At 44.7% G+C, this 19911-nt stretch overlaps 1 protein-coding gene across 1 annotated transcript in view; it reads right to left on the reverse strand.

Annotated features, from left to right (window-relative positions):
- Window positions 1–19911, reverse strand: part of RXFP2 (relaxin family peptide receptor 2) — a 1407219-nt gene that overhangs the window by 286635 nt on the left and 1100673 nt on the right. Inside the window, exon 8 of the mRNA XM_086935135.1 lies at window positions 4538–4609. Coding sequence (XP_086791261.1) covers window positions 4538–4609 — 72 coding nt within the window. The remainder of the gene's footprint in view (window positions 1–4537; window positions 4610–19911) is intronic.

Raw genomic sequence — 19911 nt, forward strand, 5'->3', positions numbered from 1 at the left:
CGGTAAACCAAGGGGAGGAGGGGGACATTCTAGAGGAGTTAATAGGCCTCCGTGGCGCGATTATAACCAGAGCCTCACTGAATCAAGCATTCAGGTTTGTAATGCTGTCATAAATGTTATTTAAGAGGGGGCTCGGAGTTCTTCAGGAGAGGGGTAAGGGACTCATGGGAAACCCTACTCCAATTCCTCTTTAAATCCTAAGTGGGCCTCACCTCAACCTTCAGGTGTAGCTGAAAAGAGACAATAGAAAATGGTTTCTTTTTTTAATTAAGAGGCTATATTAGCCCTTCGTGACCCCCTCAAACCAGCCTTTGTTTAAAGGGTGTATCGCCTGCCCCCATATTCCCCACATAAGCTCTGTCGGAGAGCTGGACAGACCTAAAATGGTATTAGATCAGAAGTAATTCTTAAAATAGGCTTGAAAACATTACTTCCAGTAGTTCTTTCTTATCTGTGCTATATTCCATTTCTTTCATACTGTATCCGAATACATACTAAGATCTTAATAATAAATGACAAATCATTATCTAATAGACTATAACTAGAATGTCAATACTTTGACTGACACCATGGGGTTTATTTACAAGTCCAGTGCACCACTGGCAGTAACTTATTTGATATTCCGGTGGGGCACAGTGCAGACCATATCTACGAGGCCACAGAAAGCCATCCTCCATGGCTTTTCATGGCCTCGCTGATATGGTGTGAGGCAATGCTGCATTGCCTCACACTGCCTTGGGCGGTGTGCCATGGATGTTGCGGGGGGTGTTCCCACTCAACGGCCAAATATAGTGTACATTTGGGAATATATCAACACCATGCCCCTCCCCAGGGGTGGTGTAATGGTTGTTTTTGTGAAGGCGAGGGTTCATTCCTGCACAATAACAACCCGATTTTAATGCAGGCACCCTTGCGCAATGGTGCAGCCTATTTTGCACCAGCACAGTGTAAGAGATAGATACGGCGCATTCCTGCCCTTTTCATTTGACGCAGGGCAGTACAGCAAAGTGACATGCAGCACTACCCTGTGTCAAATTGTTGTTATGAGGCCCCATGTTTCTGACAAGTTTAGCGTAGCTTAAGGTTCAAAGATTTGCTGTCTTTTTCGGTGGGTTGCTCATGGTTCCTACAGTAATGATTCTTCCACAAATCCTTACAACTGCCCCAGTTTGTTCTTGAATAACCGCTTTTTTCTGTGAATTTCAGAATAGGATTTTCACCGTAAAGCGCTAGTGTTGGAAGGTGGTTTAATAGTAAGGGCAGGTAGGTACCTACACTTAGTAATAACACCACAATCTGAAATAATGTCCAGTCAAGTCCACAATAAATTGATCCTTGCTCAGCCCTTGGTAGCTTAGGTGAGAGTAGACAGGCTTAACTTGGGTGACAGGTGTGTAAAGCATTAAAAAAAATACAGTAAATAAGTAAGACAAACACACAATATAAATCCAACACCAACTTATACAAATAGGAAATATATTTTATGATTAGAATGACACCAACATGACAAACATCCAATGAAGGGAACCGGGGATATGAATGTTTAAAGATTAAAAGTAAAACTAGCACTTAGAAGCAAACAGCACTCATGGGGCCTCATTTATAAGAAATGACGCATCGCTGCGTGAAAGCAGCGATGCGTCATTTCTCAGTGCACACTCCTTGCGACATACATGATGCGTCATATTTAATGTATGACGCACCATCTCGCAAGGAGTCACAGATACGTCAGTATTTCTGACGTATCTGTAAGCGCAAAAGTGCCGCATTGCTGGAGTGTGTCACAAAAGTGATGCAACTCCTGCAATGCGCCCTTTCACATGGGGCAAGCCCCATGTGAAAGGGCCTGTGTCAGTCTTACGCCTGCTGTGAGGCAGGCGCAAGATTTTGACGCAACGGCATCCTAAAAGTGACGCAGTGAAATCTCATAGATTTCACTGCATCACATCACTTCTACTTCTGACGCAGGTTTCATGTAGCGCAGGGGTTTACAGCGTCACTTTGTAAATAGTGCGCAACAGGAGGCATGTTTTACGCCGCCGATGCGTCACAAAAAGTGACGCATCGGCAGCGCAAAACTGACACAGGGCCTCATAAATGAGGCCCATAGTCTTTAAAAAAGGTCACGCTGGATCGGGACAAAGTCAACAGTTCAGGCCACCCACAACGTAACACTTTTAGACTTACTTCCAGACGTGTTCCTTGATGCAGGAAAGTGATCCGCAGCACCAGACAAGGGTTCAGAATCTCTGGTTTGCCTTTTGAGGCTTGGACTACAACTCCCACAATGCACCTGATCAATCCAGGTGAAGCTTGTCATCTGGAGTTGTCCTGGTTATTAGTGTTGCAGGTAGCCCTTCAAGCACTTTCTACATGTTGCTGATCAGGGAATCCATTCCTTATCCTTTAAGTCAGGCAAAGTCCTTTTGTTGCGAAGCCTTGTAAGTGCAGCAAGGGCCGTCCTCATGAGTGCAGTCCTCTCTTGGGCAGTCAAAGGGTCAACAGGGCAGTCCTTCTTCTCAAGATGTTTCTTTTGGGTCTTTGAGGCTCCACAACACCAGCCAAGGGTCCAGAAGTTCTGAATTGCCTCTTGGATGTTTGGGACTACAATTCCCATAATGCACATGGTCTAATCCTTTACAATCCAGGTAAGGCTAATCAGCTAGACTTTTCTTGATGAATTTAATGCAGGTGACTTCTTGAAGCTCTTTAGTACCTGTTTCTTTTAGGGAGTCCACTCCTTAATCTTTTTGAAGCCAGGAAAAGTAGTATTTTGTGAAGCCCAAAGTGTGCAGTAGGCCAGGGGTTCAGAAGGGCAGCTTTTCTTCTCTTGATATTTCCAGGCAGGGATCTGAGTTGTTCGGCAGCTCTCCCATATATATATCCAGTTGTCTACACTGGCAAGAAGGAGGCACCACTAAAAAATGGTGTGCAATGTGCCACTCTCTGTGATGCCAACTTCATTAGACGTGTGGCATTTTTGTTCCGCAGAAAGCACTGTTCACAAAAATCCAAAATGGAGAAATTCTCTCCTGGAGATTCAGGTCTTGCTAATGCAACCCACAAGTGTGGCTAACTTTTCCCTCCACTCCCCTTCCAATCCCTCTCCTAATTCAATTGCAGGTGCCTCCAACTGGCTCGGGGCACACACATTGGGAGTGAGCCTAGTTCCTTTCTACCTTTGAAGACCAGTGTGGCTACCCAACCCCCTTCCTGTCCTGCCATTTCTTCCTACAGATTCCTCCCACCAAATGTCTCCTTTGTCTCAGCCCAGCCCACTTCACCCCTCAATAAAGCAGCTTGGCTCAGCATATCAAAGGCTGGCCATTCAGAAGCGGCTGCTACAGGGATGATTTTAGGTACCTGTAGGAAAGCAGATCTGAAACTACTTCCCTGCAATAGTTATAATTAAACCAACATTGGCAAGTTGCTGGATCTATTGTAAGTATTATATTTATACTTTGAAGTATTATTTTAGCTCACTCCCATCAAAAGATAGCCTTAATTAAAGTTAAATAAAGCCTTTTCATGTTAAGCTTTGGAGCTAATGAACTACAATGGGGAAAATTAAATTGGCAATTCTCCCCTCATCAAGGATTATGCAACATATTTTATGATGGCTGTGTTATTACTAGAATGTACCCTACCATTGGGGAACCTAGGGTGGACCATGGTGGTGACTTACATGGAAACACAGATTAAGTACTTTTAATTCAGACATGATTGTATTTTAAAAGCAACCTGCAAATCAGGGCTGCCTTTAAAATGACAGCAGGCACCACTACAGGAGTGCACACTTAAGTGCGTTAAATCCACTAGGACTCTAAACCTACATTACCTACCACATACTAGGGACTTACAGGTAGGTTGTCAGTACCAATTGCAATAACACTTTATAACACTTAATTACCATTCACCCTTTAAACAGAGCACTGGCCCTGGGCCGGATTAGCAGCGCCAGGAAACAACAAGAGTCAGAAAACACCAGTATCAGTCAAACATGGGGGCAAAAAGCACTATATAAATGTTGCAATGCAATTCGGTTTCAATATTGTGTGACTGTAGGCTTAATTTGCAATGTTTGTGCCTGGTCAATCCGCTAATGTTCTCCTATGAATCCCCCCCAGATAAATTTGTTTCCGTTTAGAAAAAACTCATAAATTATGCAAAGACTGATTAAACCTTCAAATATCTAAAACAGCTTTGTGTATTTCAAGGACATTGCATTACATTTTTTCTGTTCTGGCCATATGTCACATGTACACACTGAAACCATTGGTAATCACCCCCACCTGTGCTTGTTTTTTGTACTGACATAATGTTACTCTATAGATTTATTGTGACGGTTTTATTTATGTATTTAAGGGAGCTTATAAAGCAAGCTATCATTCCAGAGGAGTCTCTTGACAGTTACTTGAAAGTGTCTTGTTTAAAATTACCATAATGCACTGGAACTAAATTGATTTACAAGACACATACCCGACATACTTCAAATTGAGTAATGATTTGGCATCACAAAACGTTGGTTATTACTTACAGGAAAAATAAATTCTTCAGTCCAGTGAACAGTTCATGTGAAATAGCCATAATTGGGTTTTCATCAAGGATTCTGCCAAGACATAAAATCAATATTATTGGATGTTATTGGCTCAGTCTCTGAGGCACACAGACAGAATCTTAAAAAATCATTGAGCAGAAGTCAGAGGAACAGTTAATGTTGCATATTCTATAGAGACAAACAGATGTTCACACTTGCTGCACTTGGCTTCTCAGAAAAAGCAATACTTTGATAATATACAAAACAGCAGATACAGCAGAATTCCCAGCTACTTTTGATAAGCATCATTTTCCCGATCCTCATTCCTTATTCTAGAAGTTCTTATCATAAGGTAGTTGCACCTCAAGAAACATGTACTTTGATGCCTTCTAAAATTGTCAGCATCAACAAGTACACCCAAAGTCTCTTCCCCCTTCCTGGTACCTGTGTCATCTGCTCCATAGCAGAGCAGAATATCTACTACCCTCAGGTCAGGTCAACATGTTTCTTGCCATAATGGCAATTCTTCAGGACCAGGGTGTTAAGTACTACACTGTGAAAAATAATAAATTACAACCTTATTAAATAGGTCTGTGGATGGGCAGGCCAATTGGTCCTGCTATATGTAAGCGACCCTAGGAACTTCCCTAAGGTGCCTCGCAGACTGCTCCCGTGGGACCGGCAGAAGGGTATGGTACCTCGGCGGCGCGCGGTCCAGGCCTAGTGACCTACCCACATGAACAGTGCCTGGTTAGGGCGCAGAGCAGCTCTGCGTTGGTCCTGAAGAATTGCCATTATGGCAAGAAACATGTTGACCTGACCTGAGGGTAGTAGATATTCTGCTCTAAAATCTCTAGGCTTATATCTCCCCTCCCACCCCTTTTTAACCAAGGGGAGTCAACCACGCTAATAAATTGTTTTGTGGACTGACCCACCCTTTTTTATTTCACACTCACCTCACAACTACATTTTCCCTGCCCTCTCACACGCATGCACCATATGGCTGGAACAAAAGATCTCCAATAAAGAGCCCCGGTTTCGGGAGCCCGTCAGACATTGCAGCGCCAGTCTGACGAGGAGCAGAACCCATATGATGAAGCATGACACCTAGTTTCTTGGGTGTGTGAGGGTTTTAGTTCCAACAAGGGAATTCCCCCCTTTTTCCCTTTTTGCTCTCTACTGCACTCACACGGCCTATGTCTTTTCTTTCCTGGGGAACTTTGTACCCTCTTTTGTGCTACTAATAATTGTGCATCAGATTAGTAAACAAACACACACTGCATACAAGGATGGGCACCTTCAATTCCTGCTCCACTCATTTATGCCCAGTGTCTATCTGTGAGGCAAATTTCAGGGCATACTGACATTACAAAAATCTGCACTTTATTAACAGTCTCAGGGTAGTAAATCAGCTCACCAGGAACCTGGTGTGAGCTCAGCCTGTTTCTGGGTCTCCGCCTCATCAAATGATTAGGTGCGGTTTTCAGATTGTCAACCAATGAGAGTAGGAACCTGGATCCTGTGGCCCAGTCATTGTATTTCGTGGCAATATTTTGTGATATACTGGCTACCCCAGCCACTGGCCTTTCCATGACATATTTTGTTTGTACTGCATTCTCGGTTATAGTGGCCCATCAGTTAGATATTGGTCAGCATTCTTTGTGACAAGCGGGCTATACCTGCATAATTATGGCCCCTAAGGGCTATATTTGTGTGAATTCCTGGCAAGAAGCTAACTATACCTGCGTTAAGGCTGTCCATAACATACTGTGGACATTGTTAGCAATGTGCTGGCTATCTCTGCAATGCCGGTGCACAACACTGAATATTTGTGGCTTTTTCTGGTGGCATGTTCATTACCCTTAAATAACAACAGCACATCCCAGAAATATTGTGAATATGTTCGGCTACATGCTTTGAGGTGCGCCTTAAGTGCCATTTTGTGGACATTTGTGGTTTTATGCTGCCCATACCTGCAATTTAATGCTGAATCGATACATCTTGTTAGTACTTTTGATGGTATTCTGGCCACTCCTGCATAATAGTTGCCCAGGACTGGACTGGCCATGGCGGCCATTAGGAGGTTTCCCGAGAGGCTGGAAAGGTGGGGGCCGGTTTTGAAATGGTGGGGTCAGTTTTGTGCTGCAATATCGGCCCCCAATAACAAAAGCAACAAACAAGTGTTTCCAGCCTCCCGGGGCAGGCAGGGCTTCCCCAGGGGTCAGACAGCCACCCCAGATACCACCCCACCCCACTTAGGACTGGTCTAAGAAAATTGGCAGGGCTGCCTTCGGTTCCCAGTCTGGCCCTGTAGTTGCCCATCCATAAGAACTTGGCGACATTTTTAGCAACATGCTGGTTATCCCTGCAGTTTAGTCACATAATTGTGTTCAGTCTGGTAGAATTTCTAACTATCCCTCACTGCATTGGCATCTCATCAATGGCATATTGTGAACTTTCTTGATGACATGTGACATGCAGGGCTAAATATGCATCTTAGCCCTTCTTTGTCACAAAGCCAGAAATGAAACGACTAGATCAGCATCACAAACCCCTACATATATGGCTTCCCTGATCATCAACATCCCTAAAATTCTCCCATGGTGTCAGAAACAACCTGATGGCAGGCTAATGCACCCTTAAATGATGTAAAATAATTAGCACAGTCTTTAAGTTGTAGAATTCAGGTGGGGCAACAGTACTACGTTTACGTTTCCTGCTCCTAAACCTAGTTCTGAATAAATACACAATAAACACAAGACCATCTATTAAAGGTTCTGTGGAATGCCTAGAAAGAGAAGACCGTATTCTGTGACAGAGCTAGACTACTACAGCTTGATCATAGATTGATTCACAAAGGTAACCTATGCTTTTGAGTAATTTACACTTTTGACTAAGTGTACTACTTTTTGTCTATTCACAAAAACCAAATGTAGTACATGGCTACTACTGGGTGGGACCAGGGCACCCAGACAAGTGGCCGGGCCCTGGGGATGTGGTCCTTTGGGCCGAAACTGGCCCGGGAGGGGGGCTGTGTGGCCCCTCACCATTTCATAAAAGACTGGCCCTGGGGGAGGGGGTAAACAGGGCTAAAATCGGCCTAGGAAAGGGGGAGCTATTCAGCCCCCATTCCTTAAAAAAAGAAAGAAGAAACATGTAAAAAGAAATCCAGTAAGTTTATGGAGGCCACACCCCATTTACCACTAACCCTGGGTGAAGCACTACGCTACGCTCGTGTAGTTTGCGCAACTTCGCACTACGCGATCTGCACGTAGCACAGTGCGAACACGCGTAGCGCAGCGTAGCGTAGTGCAGCGGTCATTTTTTGCTTGCTCGCGGTCCTCAGCGTCATCTTCGCGACCGCGAGCAAGCAAAATGACATCCCGGCGAGATTCTCAACTCGGGGAGGTCAGGTTTCTCATTGCGAGTGGTCGCGCATGCTCGCGACCGCTCACGATGAGAAACTACCAGTTCACGTTGAGAAAGCTGCCGCTCGAGTAAAAATCTACTCGAGCAGCAGAAAACTACAGCTCGCACTGTGCAAGATGCCGTTTTCAATGATTGCACAGCGCCGGATGCTTGCCCACACTGTGCAATCATTGAAAATGCATCTTGCACAGTGCGAACATTCTCCTACGCAGCTCGCGTAGTGCTACGTGAAGTTCGCTTAGTGAGAAGTGCACTTCGCGTAGCTTCGCGTAGCGCTACTTCGCAAACTACGCCCACCCTTATTTACCACCACTCTGCAAACATGCCTCCTGGTGCAGTGGTGGTTGGGGAATGAAGTCTCCTTGACTGCTGAGGTTCTTTGGTTTCTATCAAGCCCTCCTGTTACCTCCAGTAAGTCCCAGACACTGGGATTGCTGAGAGGACTTGGAGGCCATGTCCTTTTTCTTTATTTAGGGAGAGGATGTAGCCTTACGGCTAGAGTGGTCGACCTCAAAGTTGGGGAACCGGGTTCGAGTCTCAGCAACGACGCCCAACATCCTGTGATTCTGGGCAAATCACTTAATCTCCCCATGCCTAACAAAAATAAATGTGTTCTTCTGGTTCTCATGTAAAGCACTCTGATACCCGATGTCTTGGGTCTAGTTCAAGCGATATAAAGAAAAAACTCTAAAAACTCTTTTTTCACCACTCTACAAACGCACCTCCTGGCACAGTACTATTAGGGGGATGAAGTTCCCTTGGCTCTTGAAGGTCCTTTGGGGCCAACTACACCTCCTGTTACCTGTAGTATGACCCACACAACTGGATTGCTGAGAGGTTTTCAGAGGCCATGCCTCCTTTCTCCACCACTCTGCAAATGCGCCTCCTGGTGCGCTGCTGGTTGGGGAATGAATTCTACTTTATTCCTGAGGGCCTCAGGGCCGCTGTCAGCCGCTTGTGTGGTTTCCCGGGGCCGGAGTTGCCATCCAGCCGTCACCACCAATCACAGGGCCAAGAGGCACTTGATAAACAGGAAGCGGGTTCCCGCAGCACGGGTCCCACTGTCAGCCGCTTTTGTAGTTTCCCGCGGCAAGAGCCACAATCCAGTCGTCACCGCCAATCACAGCACCAGGAGGCACTTGATGAATAGGAAGCGGGCCAAGGGCGGGCCTGTCTGCACCCATCATAGTCCGGAAGAGACTGGACTGGGCTTACTCTCTTGGCTGAGCTGTTCTTGGCTGGTTCCAGCAGAAACTCCCTCTGATGTAAGTCACCCTGGTAATACCTACTTGTGGTTGCCAGAGTTTTCCTCCGTACAATGGTGTCACTTGATTGTGTGCTGTCTCTTGCTTCCAGGATCAAATAAGTATTCTTGTGCTATTTCCTAAATGGCTAAAGAGAAACAACAGGTGACTAGGGAGGGGACACCAAAGACTCTTCAAAATTCCAAACTTGATTGTTTTTTGACCAAAGCTGCCTCTGCATTATTAAGGAAATTTTGGCAGTTAAACGTCGGCTATCGCTGGGGGGTTGCTCTTTTGGACCACTGAATCAAGACCTCCTGTCTGGTGGGGTGGTCGAGACAAATGATCATGGTGTATCCGAATATGAGTTGTCTCATATTACTCCCCAAACTGAGCTACTCCCACAACCAGCCAACCTAGTTCTCCCTCTACCAACTTCTACAGACTTCCTGTTAAAAGGAAGAAGAAGACGAGACATATGGAACCCGCAACTTGAGCTAAGACTAGGGCAAAGAAAAAGATACAGGACCAAACGCAAGGGCGCTCTAGCATTTGCCCACCTGCTGTCACTGTGCAAGACTCAGACCTTTCCATTTTATCTAGCCCTACATACGATGGTTACATTTTTATAAATCAGTTGCAAGAACTTTTATCAAAGAATTTTAACCCAATTCTATCCAGACTCGATAAGCTTGAGCAAAATGTGGATCTTATAGTAAAATCTGTCACATGTGCCTCGGATGGGGGAGGGAAAAATCCACCACATTTTCAGGTTAGTTCCAACATGGTGGGGTCTCATGGAACTAGCGATACACAACATAGGCAGGAGAACCATTCTACTGTTGACCGTTTTGTAGGATTGCCTGGGTCGGGAGGGGTAGCTCTGGGGGATGCCAAAAAGGGCCTGAGTACACCAGCCATACAAATTCTTGTGATGCTGGGGGAAATAGGCCCAGGCCTGGTACTGTGAGTTCTATCACCACTCCCACAGGGGCGGGTGCACCAAGGGGAAGACCTAGCCAGTTAAATGCTTTGGCCCACCCTGTCATACCATCACATAAGGCGGTCCTTGACCTACCACCTGAATGCTGCCCTTATGTTGTTATACCTACCAATATTCCCTTGTTACATCCTAATACCCAATAATGTACAATTCAATTAAAAAACAAGATTTGCCACTGGCTCTCTCACTCAATGGAATTTAATATCTCACATTATAAGGATGTTTTGATGATAAGAAGAGTGGGATGGGTTGGCCCCCTAAGTAAGTCCATTGATGGTGATTGTGTGGTTGTAACCTGACGGAGTTTGGATCTTGCAGGGCTTACAATCAGGAGTTGGAATAATAGCCCCAATTGGGGTTCAGCACAGGGGATAGGCATCATGCCACTAGGTTTTTTACAGACATCTTAAATCAGGAATCCCATCCCACACACAAAATATACACTTACCACGACCCATCCATTTTTAGAGAGGCACCCTTTTCTATCCAAACCAGCAATAGGTTTAGACAAGGCCGATTGACTGGTGTTTAGCACATATGCTTACGTTATTTTGCAAGGGAGCCCATCACAGAGTCTAACTCAGGCCATCCCCTTTGCTGAGGCGCTGATACCAGCTAATACTATAAAACTAGAGACCTATAACTTAGCACATTTGCCAAGTGGCCGACTATTATATCTATAAACGGCCCTACCCTTGAAGTTAGGCAGTTAGTGAAGGAAGGCCCCTCTATCAACGAACAGTTGTTTATTCTCTCTTGGAACATTGCAGGTCTATGTTCCAAACTTAATGATCCTGAATGGGACACACTTGTAGATAACTGCCAGTTGTGCCTTTTTCAATAAATGTGGGTCACTAATCCGATCTTTAGGGTGGGCTTTGTTTCCTTCAGTATTGAAGAGAAACAATCTCCCTCGGGTAGACCTGTGGGAGGCATGCTCATCTGGGTAAATATCTCTCTAGCATGTAAAATCAAGCACCTTAACATAGACTTCCAGGAGATATTGGCTGTTGCCTTGAGCTCACTAAAAGGGGATAATCTTGTTAGGGTTTTAATATTTATAATAGGTTTATAACCCCTCACAAACCTTCTAGCATTATGACTGCACTAGTTAACTTTCTGGATAGGAACGATACCCCCCTTATCATAGCCGGAGACTTTAACACATCGTATGACCCTTTGGACTATAAACAGGAATTAGTGATGGAAGAGGAAGCTTCCAGAGGTATCACTAAGCTCAAAATCCCACCACTAAAAAGATGTACTTGTTTAGCACAGCAAGTCTTATAGCTTACTCTTAATTATGGGGTGCAGGCTTGTAATGAGAGGACTCGTTCAGATCCCAGGTCAGATTACACCTTTAAGATGGGGGAATACCAGAAGTGGAATTGACTATATTTTAGTCAATCTCGATCTTTGGCCACGCGGTATTGATATGCCGTTCTTGATCAAATGATAATGCCCTATTTTTAATCCGTTCCGGGTTACCGGTTACTATCCTTCAGTGTGGTTCATCGACGGGTCAGGTTGTAACCTCAAACAACAAAAAGAGAATTGAGTGGTCTAACGTATTTAGAAATGACAAGCTCCTTGCTGGAATCTACAATGAGGTGGCGAAATTCCTACAGAAGTTATCGAATGCCAACATACATGACAATAGCATTTTAGCTAGCTATCTAGACCTGATGGACAATACTTCCCATTTTCTTTTAAATCTCAGGGAGCTTCGCTCCCGCTCAAGCAGAAAAATTAACCCTGGTATAATAAGGATTGCAGGCAGGCAAGAGTCGAACTGAGGGAGGCAGTAAAGGAGGGGACGAGATCCAACATACTGAATACATGGAAGAACTACAAGAGCACACCAAGGGAAGCCAAACGTAACTGGGAAACTGAGAACTGGTGTAGTTTAGTTGAGGCTTCTAAGCAAAAAGATTGCCGTTTATTTTGGCTTCTCCTTTCTAAAGCGGTTACCTATCAGGTTGCTGAAAATGATTCTCACAAACAACCGCACACCTGGTAAGGGTATTTTCAAGCAGTATACTCTCCGGACAAAGGTGAGGCAGTGGGTTTCACAGGGGATGTACCCAGAGATCAAAACGTGGAGCTTAAACCAAATGAGGATGTTTTTCCTTTATGGAAGTTAAGAATGCAATCACATCACTCCAAACTGGTAAAGCCCCTGGGCTAGATGGACTTCCTGGAGATCTCTATAAATCAGAGCCAATATTTGGAGCCCCCTGCTCCATGCTGTTTTTAATGCTACCCTTCGTGGTAGCCCCATCCCTGGTACGTGGAAGGGTGCTGAAATTATACCCATACATAAAAAAGGAGGACAAAGGGGACCCGGCAAATTTTAGGCCCATCAGCTTCATAGATGTGTCTGAAAGAATGTTTAGTAAATTAATTTTAACTCGCATCCAAGATTGGGCAGAAGACAAAAATATTATTTTGCATCTGCAGGTAGGGTTTGTGTTGTCACCAGCACTATAGATCAAGTATTCAAAATTCTTCAATGCTTATTTGGAAAGAGGTTACACTCAAGAAAGGTCATCTTTATGTAGTATTTGTTGACCTAAAAACTGCTTTTGATTCCATTGACCGTACTCGGCTCTGGACTTCCCTGATGGACATGGGACTTCCCCATACCCTACTCCACCTTTTAACCAGGTTACACCAGGATAAATACACCAGAGTCAGATGAAATCAAGATGGGAGGCAGTCCGGTAGTATTTTAATTGGGAAAGGAGTATGCCAGGGGTAGTGCTAGCACTAACCATGTTCACCCTATACATGAATGAGCTCATAAAAGAGCTATATGACTGTGATGGTGATCCTCCGAAGCTGGGTGATAAGCAAACACCTGCACTTTTGTAAGCTGACGATATGCTACTTATATCCAAGACCCCTAAGGGCATCCAAAATGTTCTTATTACATTTTCAAAAGTTTGTGACGCTAGGGGCCTGAAAATCAATTGCCTCAAAACTAAGTACATGATCTTTAACTCTTACAAATCAGCCAAGGGTAGAGTGATGGTGGAAGGACAACCCTCAGAGCAGGTTAAAGCTTTTGATTACTTAGGCTTCATAATAAGCGAGAACCTGGCATGGTCCCCACAAATTTTGAAGAGTGTTCTGATACTACAACAAGAAGATGGTGCAATTGTTGTAAGAGCCAAACGTTCAGCCTTTCGCCCAGTTTCCCACGCAATAGAAATCCATAGGTGAAAGGGCTTGGGCGCAGCACTCTACGGAGCTGGACTTTGGGGTTTGGAGGACACTAAATAATTACAAGTAGCAGAAAATAAATTCCTAAGAGCGCTTTAAAATCTCCCAAATAATATTCCCCTACTACCACTGTGCACTGACCTCGGGTTAAAATCAATCTCCCATTGTGCTGCACTAAAGGTGCTTGTGTTCTGGTTAAGACTATGGACTAGCAAAACACAAATACCTGTAGAAGATGCTGTGGAAGAACTGCTGTCCATACAAAGGAAATCAGATCTCTTACCATGATTTGGGGAGGTTAAGGGGTGGCTTATAACGATAGGGATGAGTACCCTACGGGATGACCCTGCTCCATCTTAAGGAATGTGCAACTAAAATTAATGTTTTGGAATTTTATTAACACTGGTCGAAATTAATTAAGGTCACCAGGTATTTTAACAACACAATTTTAAATGTTAAAAGTTGCCCCAAATTTAAAATGTATATGAATGAAGTAGAACCCCCGCAAGCACGTGCACTTTACATTCAGTTTAGATTCGGCACCCTTCCCCTAAACTCTGTGAAAAACAAATGGTTGTAATCAACTCTCACCCCAACCTGTTCACAAAGGGCATTTACTACAAATGCCCCTTGCAAATACCAAAAGTCGTAAAGTTAGACGTTTGTCTCATTTTACCTTTGTGAATAGGGCCCGACGTGTTAACTGTGGGTGTTTCCCCACCATTGTGAAGTACACAAAGATTTTGTGCAGTTTGTCTACTCAGATTGTCCCGTGTTTATCTAATGAAGCAAGTGCAGGGCTGTGGGAATAGCTCCTGAGTTTAAATCTTCCTTCAGACGCCAAAGATTGATTATGCCTGAATCGTGATTTTGGTTCAAGTTAGAATGAGGATCTAAATACATACATTTATGTTTTCGCTCAAAGCTCCTTCTACCAATTTTAGTGGTTAAGGGCTTGCATCAAAAACCATAGGTACTAACCATGGGACATCCCCTTGATGTAAAGTGATACAAAGCAGGGCAAAAGCACGATTTGCATTACTTTTAGGGCACCATATCCAGTACATAGGCCCACATGCATCAAAGGAAATTGCATTCGCAAACGGTGCGAATGGCAAAATTCGGCCGTTTGCAAAAGCAATTTCCATTTTTGGGATGCATTATGCATTTTGTTGTTCTTGCAATTTAAGAAATCTCAAAATTGCGATTTCTTAAATTGCAATTGCATTTAAGGAATCTCATATTGAGATTCCTTAAATGCAATGCATCAAACTTTTAAAATTTGCGAATTCGCAAATAAGAGGTGCAAATTGACCTTCATGGTAATTTGCGAAAACTTTGAAAAATGCACAAAAGTGCATTTTTCAAAGTTCCGTTTTACACACACACATGCCCTTGGGGCATGTGAGTGTGCAAAATGTACTTCTAAGCTGATTTCAGGGGTGCAGCAGGGTGTCCTTTGGATACCCCTGCACCCTTGAAATTGCATTCTTAATTTGCGAATTTCTAATGGTGAATCACAAATTAAGAATGTCATTCCCATTCCTTCCTCTGGGCCTCTAGGCCCATAGGAATGAATGGGGTAGCATTCCTTGATTCAATTAGAGAATCGCAATTAAGGAATTGTAGGGAATCGCTATTTTTTGAGCGATTTTTTGATGCATTGCATTTTGTAATTCCTTAATTGCGATTCCTTATTTTTCGCAATTAAGGAATCGCAAAATGCAATATTGATGCATGTGCCCGTTAATGTTTTGCGCTGGAAAGTACATTTTTTATGAGGACTTTGTGTCAATATGTGTCATTTTGCTTGAATTTGCACCTAGGCAATGATATGATCCTGGTCATGATAATATTAGCGCAGTATAAGGAGCTTACAAGCTGGTTTCTAACTTTGACTCCTAGTCCTCACTGCCTCAACTGCTTCGGAGGCTGTGGAACCGAGAGGCAGAGGCGGAGAGGTTGTGAGGCTGCAGTAAAAGGCCAGCTTCTGTTTGACCCGTCCTTACAGCTCCACGCACGGATCCGCCTGTCTGTCTGCCTGCTTGCTCTGTGCCCGGAAGCCGCTGAGGAAGGTGAGGAGCGGTGTGCCCGAGGCCCGAGGTGCAGGGAGGGCAGTGTTTGGTGCTGGAGTTTGGTGCCCAACGCTTGCAGGGGGGGGTAGGCGAAAAGTGAGCAAACAGCAGTGCAACCCAGCCGCCATTTGTCATTGCTGCTGATTGAAGCTCATTTGCCTTTCATTCTTGCCGCCTCTCCCCCACCACCCACCGTTCCGGGAAGTTCAGGGAGAGAGGGAGAGAGGCCGCCCAAGTACAGGCCCAGGAACAAGCACGAGCGCGGCTGCCGGTAGAGGCAGCTGCTAAGTAAGAGCCCGGGGGGGGGGGGGGGGGGCAGCCTAGGCCACTCTGACTAGGTCCGACTGGCTGGAGGCACACCCTGAGTGCTCCGCTCGTATGTAAAAAATCGTTCCTCTGGACTTCCATTCTCCGTCCACCCCCATTCCAACCATTCAAACCAGAAGACATTCAGCTCCATTCACCCCGATTCTACGCCAGCCGTAACCTTAAAGTACCGAGCAGGACAAAAATGCGCTCAGGTACCAAACGTCAGGCCTCATCATACAAGCACCACGTAGCAAAAAGCCGAAGAAGTCAGACGCACCAAAGCAAGCACAAGCAACCCCACTTTTAGTTGCTCTGCGGCAAAGGGGGTGTGATGGCGACGGTGAAGGGACTAGGAAGTCAGTAAGTCCCCCTCAGCCTCCACCCAGCCCAGGCCATTTACCAGGATCTCAACCAAAGATTAATACATTTTTCTTTTTAAAAGACCCCGTCTCAGCTCTGTTGTCATCAACAAGGGAATCAAGGAACTTACCAAGTCCCATCCAACCAGACATGACGACAATTCATAGTCACCCAGGAACCTCAAACCGTGGCAAATCACTGATGGATCATATTCAAACCTTAGAATCCTCTATTCAACATCAATCAGCGTCACTAATTGAGCAACTGCCCAGAGCCATTAAAAAAACTGAACTTGTCCAGGCAATGATTCACAATTCCAGTTCCCCACCAAAAAAACTCAAAAATATCAAGACTGGGCAAAATCTTGTCCTGCCCTCACCAATATCTCCAGGTCAGGATTCACTGGAAGCGCTTTTTAACGTCTTTAACAACAAGTCGAATACGGGGGACCACAACAATCCCCAAATTACTCCTGGACTTAGTAAACCAATGGCGCATTCAATTAAGAGGTTCACGAAACTGGAAGTCCAGCTTGTCTCCCCGTCTGGCTACCATCCTCCTAACTTGGATACTGCGTCATCGCTTCCAGTTCCAAATCAGTCCTTGCAAGAACTGAATCTAGATTTAAACTATGATCAAATGGTACTGGAACAAAACCGGAGCCCAGTGGCATCCACGCCTCAAAAAATTGTCGCTTCAAGCTCAAACCACAGAATTCTGATTGACGACAGCTCTGGAAATAACAGCAGCCAACAAAAAAAATCAACACTGTCACACATATCAATCTCTTCAACTAACACAACCCCACAACGGGAAGAGCAAAGAAAGAGCTATTGTAGTCAAGTGCCCATTGCTCCCTGGGGAAACACCTTGATTAGTACCTTAGACCAGGCCATAAAGGCCCTCAACTTTCAATCAGATAAGATGGAGGTTCAAATTGATCTGATAAACGTCATCGCAGAGCATATTGCCCAACTTAGCTCGAAAACAGATGCTATTATTACTCTTCTGACAAACAAAAAAATCATGGTTACTCCCCTTTCAAAACAGGCCCAAACTAACAAAAGTTCTATTAGTCCTTTGTCTAGTTGTGGCTGCGGGAGCATCATTGAAAAACTGGCATCGCTCCCTGCAATTTTGAAAGATATTTTGGGGGAAGTCAAAAAAGGTAATATTCAGAAGTCTTTACTGGACTCACCAGGAGAAAACTATAACATGGGGAAATCAAGCATTTTAATCGCCCCCCCTAGAGCACATAAGAGCCCAGAAGGGGACAGGGATCCCGCATCGTCACACCATTCAATGGTTCATCACAAAGCATCTCCAATCATAGGCACAGAAAAATTTGACCTCGCGCCCCTTGAAAACCAGACGAAAAAGCAAAGAAAAAAAGCGAGGAAAGCAAGGTCTAAATTAAAAAGCAACCAAAGGATTACCATTGGCAACTTCCTCACAAAACCTGTGTCCGTCTTGCCAAATGAATTAGGATCAGCAAACATCTCCTCAAACATCGCTACTAATTTATTGGCAGGCCATAACTCATCACAGGAAAAAGTTTCGACCAAAAAACCAAAACAGGGGACGCAGCCCGGTGGCCCAGATCATGCATCAATTGAAGAGCTGAGCAAGTCCCACGATGCAATGATTGCTTGTACAAACTTAAAATCAGCCCCAACTCCCGCACTAGAAACAACATCAATGATGAAAAGTCATCACTCCTCCTCAAAAATCAGGCAGAAACCTGTACAAGGAAATCTAATAACTCTCGGGGATGATTCACCCAAAAAAAAAAATCACTCACTAGAGCCACCACCAACGAGTACCAACGGACCCATAACACAGCGCATGACGCATCGAAGCAGTGATCAAACTCTCGCTCAGGCAAAACACGACCTGACCCCCATAAAAATAATAAGAACTGGGATCGACCGAGAGTGCATAAAACAAAATCCAATGGCCTCAGCGGGAACAATTCAATGCAAAACTGAAACCAATAAATTACAAAGGATTAACTCTCCGATTATAATAACAACAAGCATTAGAAATGCAATCGGGCTCGGATTTATTTGAGTTTGAGCTAATGGCATTGTAAATGCCAATGTATTGTTGCTATGTGTTATGGAGTGTGTTCATGTGGTGTGTACTGCCAGCGATCTCCTTGTGAGTGTGAGAATATTGCACCACTACTGCCTGTGATGTCCTTCTTGTGAGTGTGAGAAGCTTGCACCTCTGCTGCCTGTGGTCTCCTTTTGAGCGTAAGAAGCTTGCACTGCTGCTGCCTGTGATGTCGTTCTTGTGAGTGGGAGAAGATTGCACCTCAGCTGCCTGTGGTCTCCTTGTGAGTGTAAGAAGCTTGCACAGTTGCTGCCTGTGATGTCCTACTCACTACTCTACTCTACTCACTACTCTACTCACTACTCTGCACTCACTACTCTACTCACCACTCTACTCACTACTCTACTCACTACTCTGCACTCACTACTCTGCACTCACTACTCTGCACTCACTACTCTGCACTCACTACTCACTACTCTACTCACTACTCACTACTCTGCACTCACTACTCACTACTCTACTCACTACTCTACTCACTAATCACCTCACTACTCTACTCACTACTCTACTCACTCCTCTGCACTACTCTGCTCTACTCACTACTCTACTCACTACTCTACTCACTACTCTAATCACTACTCTAATCACTACTCTAATCACTACTCACTACTCTACTCACTACTCTGCACTCACTACTCTTCTCACTACTCACTACTCTACTCACTACTCACTACTCTACTCACTACTCTGCACTACTCTGCTCTACTCACTACTCAACTCACTACTCTGCTCACTACTCTAATCACTACTCTAATCACTACTCTACTCACTAATCACCTCACTACTCTACTCACTACTCACCTCACTACTCTGCACTACTCTGCTCTACTCACTACTCTACTCACTACTCTACTCACTACTCTACTCACTACTCACTACTCTACTCACTACTCTGCACTCACTACTCACTACTCTTCTCACTACTCTACTCACTACTCACTACTCTACTCACTACTCTGCACTCACTACTCACTACTCTGCACTCACTACTCACTACTCTACTCACTACTCACTACTCTACTCACTACTCTGCAATCACTACTCACTACTCTACTCTACTCACTACTCTGCACTCACTACTCACTATTCTGCACTCACTACTCTACTCACTACTCTACTCACTACTCTACTCACTACTCTACTCACTACTCTGGTGGTGTTAGTACTGGTAGTACTGATGGTGGTAGTACTGGTAGTAGTGGTGGTGGTTGTGGTACTGCTAGTACTGGTAGTGGTAGTACTGGTAGTGGTAGTACTGGTAGTGGTAGTACTGGTGGTGGTGGTACTGGTGGTGGTGGTACTGGTAGTACTGGTGGCTGTAGTAGTGGTAGTACTGGTGGCTGTAGTAGTGGTAGTACTGGTGGTGGTAGTACTGGTAGTATTGATGGTGGTAGTACTGGTATTACTGGTGGTAGTGGTAGTGGTAGTACTGGTGGTGGTGGTAGTACTGGTGGCTGTAGTAGTGGTAGTACTGGTGGTGGTAGAAATGGTAGTACTGATGGTGGTAGTACTGGAAGTACTGGTGGTGATGGTGGTACTGGTAGTGGTAGTACTGGTGGTGGTGTTACTGGTAGTACTGGTGGTGGTGGTACTGGTAGTGGTAGTAGTGGTAGT

The sequence above is a fragment of the Lissotriton vulgaris genome, chromosome 8 (assembly GCF_964263255.1).
Source record: "Lissotriton vulgaris chromosome 8, aLisVul1.2, whole genome shotgun sequence".
NCBI lineage: Eukaryota > Metazoa > Chordata > Amphibia > Caudata > Salamandridae > Lissotriton > Lissotriton vulgaris.